This window comes from Pyrus communis, chromosome 16, assembly GCF_041283825.1.
Source record: "Pyrus communis isolate YQ-2024b chromosome 16, ASM4128382v1, whole genome shotgun sequence".
In the NCBI taxonomy this organism is placed as follows: Eukaryota; Viridiplantae; Streptophyta; class Magnoliopsida; order Rosales; family Rosaceae; genus Pyrus; species Pyrus communis.
This window is the reverse complement of record NC_142580.1, coordinates 11,046,549-11,059,961: the sequence shown is the minus strand read 5'-3', so window position 1 is coordinate 11,059,961 and position 13,413 is coordinate 11,046,549. Positions and strand designations below refer to the sequence as shown.

At 35.3% G+C, this 13,413-nt stretch overlaps 1 protein-coding gene across 1 annotated transcript; it reads right to left on the bottom strand.

The window, feature by feature from the left end:
- Positions 1 to 11,129: 11,129 nt before the first annotated feature.
- On the bottom strand, positions 11,130 to 11,863 carry LOC148689960 (uncharacterized). Its single transcript, XM_088687923.1, has 2 exons — positions 11,595 to 11,863; positions 11,130 to 11,503 (listed from the first exon to the last, which is right to left on the bottom strand). The coding sequence occupies exons 1-2, from the start codon at positions 11,740 to 11,742 to the stop codon at positions 11,361 to 11,363; spliced, it is 291 nt and encodes a 96-aa protein (XP_088544049.1). The 5' UTR covers positions 11,743 to 11,863; the 3' UTR covers positions 11,130 to 11,360.
- Between the last annotated feature and the right edge of the window lie 1,550 nt (positions 11,864 to 13,413).

The window sequence follows — 13,413 nt, the reverse complement described above, 5'->3', positions numbered from 1 at the left end:
GGGAGTTATGAAATAATTAGCTAATTAATCAAAATAATTCCCTAATTAACTTAGCTAATTATTATCATAAAAAGGAAAGATGTGATAGAAAAGGAAGAAAGCATGGTTGATTTCTTTGGGGTGGAGGATAACCGGCCTTATTGTGCTTTTTGGGTAAAATGGATGACCTAATTGACAATTAAGGGATTAATTAGGCAATTAACCCATTAATTAGTCAATTATTATGTTTTTAGAAGGAATGTTTTAGGAATTATGGAGTGAATAAATTATTTAACTAATTGATTAGCTAAATAATGAAGTAGAAAATATATGGAATGAGATAGGTTTTGGGAATTACCTTGTAGATGGGATTTGATGAAATAGGTTTTGAATTGTTACCTATTTTGGGCACTTTCGACTTTGTTGAGGGATGATTGCCCGCTCCTTGCGCGTAGGAATCCCGTTATGCCTCAAGGATATTTTTGTCATCTTTTGTCCAAAAATCCACGTGTCGCCTAATGAATATTTTTGGCTCCACATTAAGTTTCAGCTTAATTAAGATAAAGAATATTTGGGATGAAATTAAAGATACCCCATTTGGGCCAATATTCATATTAGTTAATGGGCAATAAAGTGAAGGAATGATGAGAAAAAAAGTGTGAAAGAATAATGAGAAGGAGATATAGAATGAGATGAATTTTCGAGTCAATTTTTTTTTCTTTTAAAAAGGGGGGCAACTGGTGACAAGCTACGATTATCTACTCTTTCTGAGGGCTGGAAAGACTCACATATGCATTTTAGCCTCTCCCTGATCACAAGTCTGGCTTCTACACCAGTTCCAAGCCAATTTTTCATTGATCAATAATAAAACATTTGTACAAGACATTTCATACTCTACTTAATACACAAGAAATCTAAAATTACGATGAAATTTAAACAGTTTGGGGTGCAAGACAAGTTTACAAAAATAATACATCAAATTCACTATCGGGGTGCAAGACAATTTTACAAATAATACATCAAATTCACTATCGGGGTGTAAGATGCTTTTTCACAATATGATCAATATTACACCCACAAAATAAGTTCTCTAATATATTGTAGATATCTTTGTACATGATGATTCTTCATATATACACATCTCTATCAAAAAAGAAGAGGAAACTAATGGTGCTTTACTTTCTACGACTAGGACAAATATATCATTTGTTTTGGTCAAATGAATTAATCAATGTGGTGTTTGGACACGAAAATAAAATCACCTTGATTTAGTTTCCTATTTCTTTTAAAGAGGACGGAATTGGTATTATATTAGACGTGGGAAAGTTAAAAGAAGGAAGTGAGAAAAGTGATTGGAGAATAGTTCATGAGTTAACAAATCATTTGCAAATATATCGAAAGTGGATGTTTTGGATTTTTTAGGCTGTTCGGATTAACGTTACTTTTGTTGTACATGTAAAATTTGGACCCTTAATATATGGATTCGAAGAAACCGATCGATGAGATATTTACAAGACTTGCAACAAGCCCAGTTGGATTTTGGGTGAATTATGTCGTTTAATGTGTTTAATTCGGGTTTTAATATTGTAAGATCTTTTTTATATTTGTTACTTGTTTGATTCCTTTCCTATTTGGATTCCTAGGATTTCTAGGGTGACCGCTTGTGATCCTTTATCCTATAATTCCACTGTGTAATTTGTATATTTCAAATATTTGTCCATTCATATCATAACATAAAGTCGAATTCAACAATGCCAGGTAAGTCCTTCTCAACCATTCGTGGATTTAACAAGATTTATTTTGTACCATTCGTGGATTTAATCAGGTTGTGCCACCTATGATTGTTTGTGAACCAAGGAACAAAACAATAAGAAAATTTCAAATTCTAGAGCCTAGACAAACTACTCATGTTACACACGTAATTAAATTAGAGTTAGCAATTTACTTAATTTGCTGCCTAATTAAGCTACCTCTAGTTGTCATCATAAGGATAATATGATTATGAGGTGTGAGGGCTAGTCGTTGGACGTCCCAATATCGCACTACAAATCAAAGTTTATATATTATATGGGAATTAGTTGGTCGTTGGTCCCGTGCAATATTAACAATCATTGCATATATATGCTAAAGAGAGAATGTAATTTACTCTAATATATAGTAATTAATTGATAATATTAGTATTTATATCATCTCACCTTATAAGTTTCTTATCATTTTATAATTAATATAAAATCATATACAAATCATATACTCAAGTGATTAATTATTCTCTAAGTAATAGTGAAAGATCTCACATCTAGTGAAGAAAAGTAGTGCTAAGATGAATCGACCGACGTTATCGTTGAAACTATAGACAATATATAGTGAAAACAGATTCTTTTGAGCATGCGCAATACAACTGGTTTATGTATGCTTTAAAGGGGTCTCATTAGTCTTAGCATATCCTATATACACACATATATTTGATATATATTATTCTAAAGTGATCCTTTTATTCTATCTCAATTGAGAGGATGGCCCTTAACAATAGAGGAGGGGTTTTTAACTTTTAAAATTCATGGCAGTTGCGGGGTGGTAGGGTGCACGGCGTTTGAGCGATTTTGGACAAATTGTATGTCATCATACTCCTCGACCAACCCTAATTGAATTTGAAGGTGGTATAGGAAGCATGAATCTAGCTGCCGTCATTGATTTCTGCCAAAATCGTTAAGTTGACTATAATAACGTTTTAAGATGGACGTCTGTCGATCCTCTTCTGACTCTTAATAAGTGAGTGATATATATATATATATATATATATATATATAGAGAGAGAGAGAGAGAGAGAGAGAGAGAGAGAGAGAGAGAGAGAGAGAGAGAGAGAGAGAGAGAGAGAGGGGTTAGGATTCAAGGACACATGTTTTGACACAATTTATTACATATATATATGATGAATGATGGGATGGTTATGATTGCAAAGTTTAAAGTCAGTTTACATCATATGTGGGGAAGAAAGACTATGTAACCCATGATGGAGTTGACTCCCACCTTATTATCCATGTGATCCAAAGCCTTAAATAATAGGGTATGTCATAATTTTTTTCACGTGAATATTGTTAGAAATTGTAGATTGATTGATGTATTCTACACCGGATAAGAAAAAACATTGGGATCAAATATCAAGTACAATAGTTGTAGCTTAAGTGTTAAGATCATTTATCAATTTCTTTGATGAATTCTATTTAGGCTCTTTGAAAAGCAAGTTCAAGTGAGAATTATCGACATCTACAAATAGTTCGTTTTTACTGTGTTATAATGGGTTCAAACTAGAACACAAGTTTTAAGATAAGGAATGTAGGTGATACATTGGAGAATTTAGATTCCCATTTCCGATTTTTTTATTTCATTGATTGAATTTTTTTTTTTTATTAAGGTCCCTTGATTTTTATCCATATTATTATTTCAATAAATAAAATATTTACATGTCATTTTATAACTAAAAATTATTTAACCATTTTACGTACATTTGATACATTTACATTTATGGCTGAATTTTGTATCATAAATTTCTTTTTTTTATTATTTGTGCCCATTTTTAATTTGCAACCAGTTTTTTTTTTTTTTTTAATTTGTACTGTCACATCCTGGCCTGGGCTGGATCACTTCCCGGGCCCACTCCACCACCGTAACACGATTTTATCCGCTTTGGGCTTACCATTCCCTCACGGTTTTGTTTTGAAAACTCACGAGCAACTTCCCAGTGGGTCACCCATCATGGGATTGCTCTAGCCCGCTTCTCGCTTAACTTCGGAGTTCTGATAGAACCCAAAGCCAATAGGCTCCCAAAAGGCCTGCGCTAGGTAGAGATGGGAATATACATATAAGGATCACTCCCCTGGGTGATGTGGGAAGGCCTCGTGCTAGGTAGAGATGAGAATATACATTTAAGGATCACTCCCCTGGGCAATGTCCCACATCACTCAGGGGAGTGATCCTTATATGTATATTCTCATCTCTACCTAGCGCGAGACCTTTTGGGAGCTCACTGGCTTCGGGTTCCATGGGAACTCCGAAGTTAAGCGAGTAGCGCGCGAGAGCATTCCCAGGATGGATGACCCACTAGGAAGTTCTCATATGAGTTCCCAGAAACAAAACCGTGAGGGTGTGATGGGAGCCCAAAGCGGACAATATCGTGTTACGGTGGTGGAGCGGGCCCGGGAAGTGGTCTCGCCCGGGTCAGGATGTGACAATTTGATATCAGAGCCTAACCCTGATCGTCGTGTGCCGATGAGGACGTCGGGCCCCTAAGGGGGGTGGATTGTGACATCCCACATCGCCCAGGGGAGTGATCCTTATATGTATATTTCCATCTCTACCTAGCACGAGGCCTTTTGGGAGCTCATTGGCTTCAGGTTCCGTTGGAACTCTGAAGTTAAGCGAGAAGGGGGTTAGAGCAATCCCATGATGGGTGACCCACTGGGAAGTTGCTCGTGAGTTCCCAAAAACAAAACCGTGAGGGAATGGTAAGCCCAAAACGGACAATATCGTGCTACGGTGGTGGAGTAGGGCCGGAAAGTGATCCGCCCCGGGCCAGGATGTGACATGTACCACATAAAATTTTTTTATGACCATATTTTAAAACTTTTATTTGGACCCATAATTTTTTTTAATCTTTTACGAGCATATATGCCTACACACTTTGTGTGTAAACTTTTTTATTTTTGTTTTTAAATTGGGAAGGAGAGGGAGAGAGAGGGAGTGGGACTGGGAGTGGAGAGAGAGGTTTTTGTATTTAATTTTTTAATTTTTAATATTAGATATATGCTAAAATCACATGTAGGTGAGGCTTAAATAAAAAATAGCAAAATTTGGTTGTATGAAATTACATTATTGTCTGTAATTTTTTGGTAGTTTAAATTTTGTACCCATAATTTATTTATAATGATACCCATTTTTCATTGAAAATGTACCAATTTTTTTATGTAAAATCTATTCACTTTTTCTATTTAGGCCTAATCGGATAAATGGTCCCTGTGGTGATAAGGTAATCGAAAGATAACCCTCGTGGTAAAAAAAATTAGGATTTAAACCCTCGTGGTGTAATCTGTTATCCAAATTAATCCAAAAGTGAATTTTCCGTTAAATGTCAGTTAAATGCAAGGATAAAAATGTACTTTGACGTGTGCCTTCTTTTTTCTTATCTCTCTGCTATCTCTGTAATTTGTGTTTGAGCAGCCATGTGAGTTTGAGCGATGAGAATGAGAATGAGAATGGTGGGAGTGGACATTACTCGATGGGAAGCCAAAATCTTGAATCAGCTCAAGGAGAAGCCGGCAAGGATTGAGTTCATGTGGTTGTTTCGAAGGAACATGACTGGGTTTTCGTAGGGATTTATGATGGATTTAATGGCTTTGATGCTTCCGCTTGCTTGCTTTCCAATTACTTTGATGTGCACAAAGAACTCAAAGGTTGCTCTGGAAGTTCGAAATTGAAATCGAACTCGTAGAAACAAATTGTTTTTCTTTTTATCATTAATATTAATGTGTATGAATCAAAATCCAACCACTAAACATAGATCCACATTTTCTGCCAGAATAACACTAAATCCTCACTTAAAAACTTTAACAAAAAAAAAAGAAAGAAAAATTACTATACCAAAATGAATCATTTACTTCATGATTTCCATAGATTGAAATCATGAGAGATGATCACAAAACCGACAACTACGACTACTCGAAACACTCAAAATAAGTTTTTGATGCATAGAAACCAAGACTTAATTAAGCAAAAACCAAACAGACCAGCAGCATATGCAGAGAGACAGTGAAGTGGAAATGACTGGTTTAACCCTTGTTAAGGCACTCCCTCGCGAAATGGTCGGACTCAGCGCACTGGTAGAAGCCTCCAGAAGCACCACCGCCTCCACCACCGCTACGACCACCACCTCCATAGCCGCCTCCGCCACCATAGCTTCCACCTCTTGATAGCAGTTCCTCGCCATGTGTCCAAACTCGCCACACTTGAAGAGAAAATGTGAATAGAAAGAAAGAATGAGTTAAAATACATTTTTATCCCTGCATTAAACTGAAAATCTAACTTTTGGACTAAATTTGCTAACAAACTATACCATAAGGGTTTAAATCCTAATTATTTTACCACGAGGGCTATCTTCCGATTACCTTATCATCACAGGGACCATTTATCCAATTAGGCCTTCTATTTATAATGTACCTATATTTTATAATCAAATGTACGTTTTTAATTTAAAAAGTACCAATATTGAAAAACAAATAAAACATTTTAATTTTGAAAAAATAAAAAATCTGATCAAATTTCACACAATTCAAATTTAAGAAGAAAAAAAAAACCTTTTTGGTATTAATCTTTGCATGATTTTAGGAAGGATTAGTAATTTTTTTTTATTAGATTTCTTAATTAATACTGAAATTTAACATTTTTGTCCTTAAATAAAGTATTTAAATTTCTCTTAAAAAAGTATTTAAATTGATAAAATTTCAATGTATGATTTTCGTCAATCAGGGACCAGAATCAAAGTTTTCCTATAACAAATTTCACTTAAACTTGTTTTTGAGAAAGTCTAAATAACAATCATCTAAGGTTTTATACACAAGCTGTGGCGAAGCTAGAAATCGAAGCTAGTAGGGGCCTCTAAGCCATAGGAAAGAAATTGGACAAAAAATAATATAACGAATGCGAGAAAAGTTCATTTTTGTAGTGGAATGGAAAATTTTAATCAAAAGAGAGGAATGGAGTCGTGAAAAAAAGATAAGATTGAGATAATTATATCATAAGCACCGAACTTCTTTATAAGTTCCTACATTGAAATTGAAGAAAAATTACTACACCGAACTGATAAAAATTTCTTCCTCTATGCCATATATGCGTGGTTTCACTGTTCAACAAATCATGCAAAAGGGTGACTAACTAAAGAAGGCTAGTTGATATAAGGATTTGGTTTCATAACAATACTATTGTAAAACACATTTTTTTGGTCAACTAGAGAAATATAATAAAGTTAGCTGGGAGGAAAAGTACATAAATCAAAAAATACAAAGTATCCAACCAAAAACACACAAACAAAAACTAAAAATGAAGAAACTTCGGGATAGGCCCGGATCTCTCCTAGTCCTCAAGTGGCTTCGCCACTATACACAAGTCAACTGAATTGTCAAGTTAGTGAATGCTATTGGAAGATAAAGGTTGAGGATCCTCTAAAGATCTTATTTCCCAACATCTCAAATTTAATCTGGAAAATTTTAGAGGCCAAGTTGTAGGATTCAAGGATAGATCAATTAAGGATATATATATATTCAAATGAATTTTTCAATGGGTAGTTTAATTAAGGTGAGAATACAAAGTCAAACCCACACATGTAAAAGCAAGAACACATGCTAGTGTTCATATAGCTCATGCTCCATAACCTCGAGGTGTTCACTGCAATTTCTACTAATAGATAACCCTAAAACATTATAACACTTAACCAATCCACTTCAACTCTTCTAGATTGATCGCAAATTAATCCATTCCATTGATGTAGAAAATCAAATTAAATACTGCTCATCAAAGAAAGTGGTGAGCAATGATGGTTTCATCTGCACATGGAAATTTGATTCGGACAATTGACTAAAATGATTAATTTTCAATATCATTTGCTAAGATGATTAGTTTTTAGTATATCATCCTATATGATTGTTATATTGCCAATATTTAATTGTTGTTTTTGACAATATTTTATCGTTAGATCGTTGATATTAAAGAAATGATTTAAAATAGTTGGATCACGTGTACACTTAAACCCTCGATGGTTGGAATTTAATATAAAACTAAGAAAACTCAAAGTCAATGCATGGATTATGGGTTTCTCCATGACCATTCAATTTTGTTTTCATTTCTTTTTATGTAAAGAAGGGGACAAATATGGTGCAGGCATGTGTGTATGAACGCGAAATGGAAGGCTATGACCTTGAAGATACATAAGATCTGTGCAGAATAGTCAACAAGCTAGGGGAAAATGTAATCGTGATAACAGGGGCATGTATAATCTATCTAAAACATGGCAAGAGGATCCTCGTCAAATCCTTTTTGTGAGGATCATAAGTTTCTTTTAATCATATCCGTTCATCCTATATCGTATGATAAAAAATCATTGTAATTTTTTTATTTAAAATTGAACATAAACAATACCTGACAAAAACTAAACGTACGATATACAATAAATGAATGTGATTAAAGGATCTCAGGGATCCTCACCAAGGTCGCCGGATCCTCTCTCCAAAACATGCATGTCAGTTTCGTTTTATTAAAAAAAATAAACAAATTTGAAAAAAAATAAATTAAAAAAATTAAAAAATCAATGGATACGAATTGTTCAAAAGGAATGAATTTTAATAAGATTGGTCGGCCCACCGATGTGTGTGTAGGTAACCTTGAGTTATTAAATACATACCAATAGAAAGTAACGTGAGCATTAAATTCTCACAACTAGACCATTGGAAAAAACAAGCTTAATCTAAGGAAGATGATTCAATTTCACTCAAGAAAATCGTCTGATTTGTAAGAGTGTGATGCTCACATTAATGTGTCTTAATATTCACAATAGGATGTATATCAGCTTCTTTTCAACAAACTGCGTTTAAAAACCGTCCCTTCTCCCTATAGTGTAAATTAAAGTAGTTACATCATTTGTATCAAAAAAATAATAAAGGGTTAAAGCTTAAGGGTTGTGATGCAGGTAGTTGAAGTCGAAGATTATTAGGCATGTTTTGGGGTTGCTTATGGAAAGGCTAATAGCGCTTTATAACAACTAAAACACTTTCAACTATGTTTGACAGAAAATTTAAAATACTTATAAAGGCGTGTTAATTTGGAAGTACTTTTTAAAATTACTTGAAGCTTTTCTCACCATGCTTGGTAGAAGTATTTTTGGGTTAAAAAAACATTTTCTTTTTGGAAGAAGCACACATGTTGTGTGTTTCTTAGGAAGCACCTCAAGTGCTTTAATAAAAGGCTTTTTAGCCAAAATGATTCCTAAGATTTGAATAAATTCTCACTTTGGTCCCTGAGATTTGAAATCGATAGAATTGGCCTCTGAGTTTGTCCACAATCAATCATTATTTTGGCCTATTGTTTATTAACTTGAGGGTAATTTTGTCATTTTGTTTTTTATTTAACATAATTTTTCACCGAATGACCAAAATGATTGATGGTGAACAATCTCAAGGACCACTTCTATTGATTTTGAATCTCAAGGACCAAAGTGAGGAATTATACAAATCTCATGGACTATTTTAGCTAAAAAGCATTAATAAAAAGCACTTCATGTTTTTTTAGGAAAGACTTAAGTGCTTTCAGGAAGCATTTGCATCTTTATTAAAACAGTTCAATGTGCTTCTAATGGGTGCTTTTACTGGAGTACTTCCGAACAGAAGTTCTTTTTAAAGAAACAGTTCCATACAAGTCATAGGTCATATAAAAGCTTTTCAGAAAGTACATTTCAAATGCTTCAAGAAGCTCTTCTAAGTGATTTTTTGGGAAAACACTTAATTTATAAACAATATCAACAGAGTTTGTAATGCAAGTAATTTGTCATAGGTACTTATTAGCAAAAGTATTTCTTACGAAAGCAATCCCAATCGGGACCTAATGAACTTTGGCAGTCAAATTAATCATAAATGTTCAAATGATGAGAAAAAGCCAAGCCATGTGTTGAAAAAAATCAAGGTCCCATTACTCCCAATCTCTCTTTCTCTGTCTGGCCCATTTTATTAGTCTTGGATCATCTCATGGCTCCCGCTCTCACGCTGACATCGTAACTCTATTATCCTATAATCATTACCCATTGAGCTGTGGAACCCAATTTGATCGATGATCAAACCGCGCTTGATCGATGATCAAACCGCGCTTGGACGGCTGACCTTAGCCAAGTTCTAAGACTACTGGCAGCATGCCCCCCAACAAGCCCCCCAACCCCAAGAAGTAATCAGTTCCATTCTTTGCAAGAACACGCCACCTTGGTTGTTGAATTTGAAAGGAAGTTGGAAGAACCAGAGCTTTGGTTGGGCCACAATCTACAGATATTGTAATGCAGCATACTGTAGTGGCCCATACAGGTAGAACAGCTACCTAATCAAAATCAACCTACACTAGGAAGTTCTTGCTGGCTTCCTCAGTTTCTACACAACAAATCTACATCTATGTACAAGAATTCTTGCAAAAAAATTTCTTACAAGTTCTAACATCCGATATCAACGTTGCTATGCGATTCTCATTTTCCCTCCCTGGTTTACACATGCAACCCACATGAAGGAAACAACACTAGGACTTGTCTACTGCTGGAAGTGAAGGCTTCTAATCGCGGTTTAGCAAACAAAATGGTTGAATGCAACCGTTAACAAAAAGGTGCCTAGTCCAAACCAAGGGAGTTTTGAGGTATGCTTAACCTTTAGAGATGCTTTACATCATTAAGCATGGTCCATGACTCATAATAACCTGAAGAAAGATATAGACCTTCTTGCTAAACTTTGATGATAGTAGTTATATTAACACCTAGTGCTTGTTGAGGTCCCTTAAGGACCACAAATGTACTTAAGGGGCAACCCCAAGCCAACAAGGCTCCCGCTTAGGGTTGCACCGGGAAAAAAAAGGGGGGGAGGGGGGGGTGGGCTTGTTTTGCAAAAAGGCTATTTCCACAGTCACAAAGGAGCAACGTTTCCGTTGCATTAAGGCTCGCCCTCTGGACCAAAAGGGTACTTGTTTTAGAAAATTAGTCTTCGCACCCAAACCAACTAGGGAAATGACGTATTCATAGAATCCTAAATACTCTAACTGATCAAGGAACACAAAACTCATTCTTATTCACGCTATTGGATCAAAATGCAACAACTAATACTCAAAAGCGAACTATTGTCTTTATGTTTCGAATAATTATCATCTGTTGGATCATAAACCAAAAGTTATTGGGCATTGAAGACTACGATGAAAAATAACTAACATAACAACTTGCAGAGAAACATTCATGAATGATATGCACAAACAGTCAATCCAGGGCATACGAATAATCAAATTCATCGCCTTTACCTTCAGATTCGAAAGCATACCGAAATTCAAAACACAAAGGCAACACCAAACTTAATCAAAACAATATAGCTATATAATTAAACTGGGTAGAACTCTATATATTTTCCGAGAACGATACATAATTCAGCATTGCAGTTGTACAAACTTTTCTAACATTTAGTAGTTTCAGGAAGAAGCATTTCATCCCCCCAAACACATTAATTCAACAGAATTTAACCGATTCATTCGAAATGTGACCAGATCTGAACAGACCCACCGTAACCTCACTATTACAAAGCAGTAAATTTTGGAAAAATCAAGCGTTTTCACGAAACCTGGCGGAGCAGCAGCCTCCGGTTCGTGGCCAACCCAACATTCTTCGCGGCCCGATAGTCGCGGGCACCCGAGTCCGACTCGTCGTGGTACCAACCGACCGATTTCTGAGCTTCCAGAACAATCTGCGATATACCTGAACAGAATTCGGCCCCCCAAAACACAAAATTAGAAGAAAAAAATCGCAATTAAAAAAAAAAAAAAAAAAGAAGTGAAAAAAATGGTACCTTGTTTAACGGTCTGTCTGTTTTGGCGGATCTCGTGGATGGTGGCGGAGATTTTCCAGTAGAGAGGGCGGCCGATGTAGAAAAGGACGAGAACAACCAGAGCTATGATTACTATGCGGAAGGTGATCCTTGCTGCCGACGACGCCATTTTCGTCTGCTTTTCAAGCCCTCCGTTGCTTGGGTGTTTTGTTATGTCAGTAGGGCGTTGGCTTTGGCGTTGGAGGGGAAAGTAGATTTTGTTGTTTTGGTGTGTGAGGAGGGTGGGGGTTTCCAAGTATAGTCAAGTCCGTGTAGGCAAGGTTACGTTATTCCGCAATTGGATTGCTATCAAAAATGGTTCTTTTGGTATATAACTAGAGATGATCAGCTATAACACAAGTTGGTGATCCAGTGGTAAATGACGGATTACGAGGTTTTTTAAAAATAAAAATTGAAGGTCTTAAGTTCGAAGCCCGTTGCTGATGCTTTTGTGAGCGATTATCAGAAAAATTTAATTATGTTTGTAAAGTTCTAAACTTCTAATTCAAGAAGTGGGCTACAGCAAATTATGAGTTATGAAGGGATTACAATAGATGAGCCCTAGATGGGGTCATTTATACTAGTGGAGGGATAACCCTTTTAAGATATAAAATCCAGTTAAACAGGAAGAATTTCAAAAGATATTTAACATAAGATATTGCTTCTTTGTTTTATATTGTGATTACTTGTTGCACATGCCAATTCCTAGTTTGTAGGATTGTCCAAGAATATAGAAAACCAATATGATCTCTTGTCGAATCAGGCTTTGCAGAACAAGCATGGTCGATATCAGCAAGGCTTACGGGCTTTGCCTATCATTTTGGAGCTCAACTGGGTGTGATGGCATCGTTAGTCTATTTAGGTGGCTTAGTTCGATTCAGAGCCGTTAAGTCCGTGACCGAACTTCTAAGACACTTGTATTTCGATCCGCCTTATTCTAGCCTAGTAAAATTCATAGTCCCACACCCCACTAACAAATAACGTATTTTCACTGCAAAAATTTTATAATCAGAACCATTCAAAGTTTTAATCATCATTTAAAGATCATCACTATAAAAAAAATCTTTCAAATCGAAGATCGCTTACTCAACCAAATGCATCAAATAAATAGACAGTTCATCATTAATATATTATTTGATATGTACATTGAATATTTATTTGATCCATTTTGATGACCATACGATTTTGAGTTTGAACTATTTTTGTGAGGATGATCTTTGAATGATGATTAATAAATTAAACGGCTCCAATTATAAATTTCAACTATGAAAATATGTTATTTGTAAGTGGAAGAATGAGCTAATCGAACTTAAGACCTCTCATTTACAAGTGAAGAGGAATACCATTAGACCGTAATACTAAGTGGCACATGAAATAAATTAATTCTAATTGAACAAGCAACCCTAGAATGAGAAGGAGCAAGAAACCTAAATATTATTCCTCATAAAAGCTAACTCAAAACATTAACCTTAAAACCATCCCTAAAGGAGATGTCAAATACACAAAATAGAATTAAAAGACATCAGGTGTTCTCAATAGAGATGTCATATATGACGCTGTAGCTATTTGACTCATTGCTTTCAAACTGTTTTTTGTACAGCAAACAAAGATGAAGTCAAATATATTAAATTTTAATACACCGATGCCATTAATAATAGGATAAAAAGTAAATGACGGAGATCATATCCGGATCCTTTCCTTAAGGATCCTCAAGATCCGCTAATCCTAAGCGTTCAATATACGATGAATGGTCAAGATTTGAAAGAAAAAAAAAATCGTTATTTTGCGCGCAGCCCGTAAT

What these genes read in the sequence shown, in the direction of transcription:
- LOC148689960 (XM_088687923.1), bottom strand. Translation starts at nt 11,742, where the DNA reads ATGGCGTCGTCGGCAGCAAGGATCACCTTCCGCATAGTAATCATAGCT. An exon ending in CAGACAGACCGTTAAACAAG is followed by an intron (nt 11,504 to 11,594) that starts GTACCATTTTTT and finishes AATTCTGTTCAG; the next exon opens with GTATATCGCAGATTGTTCTG.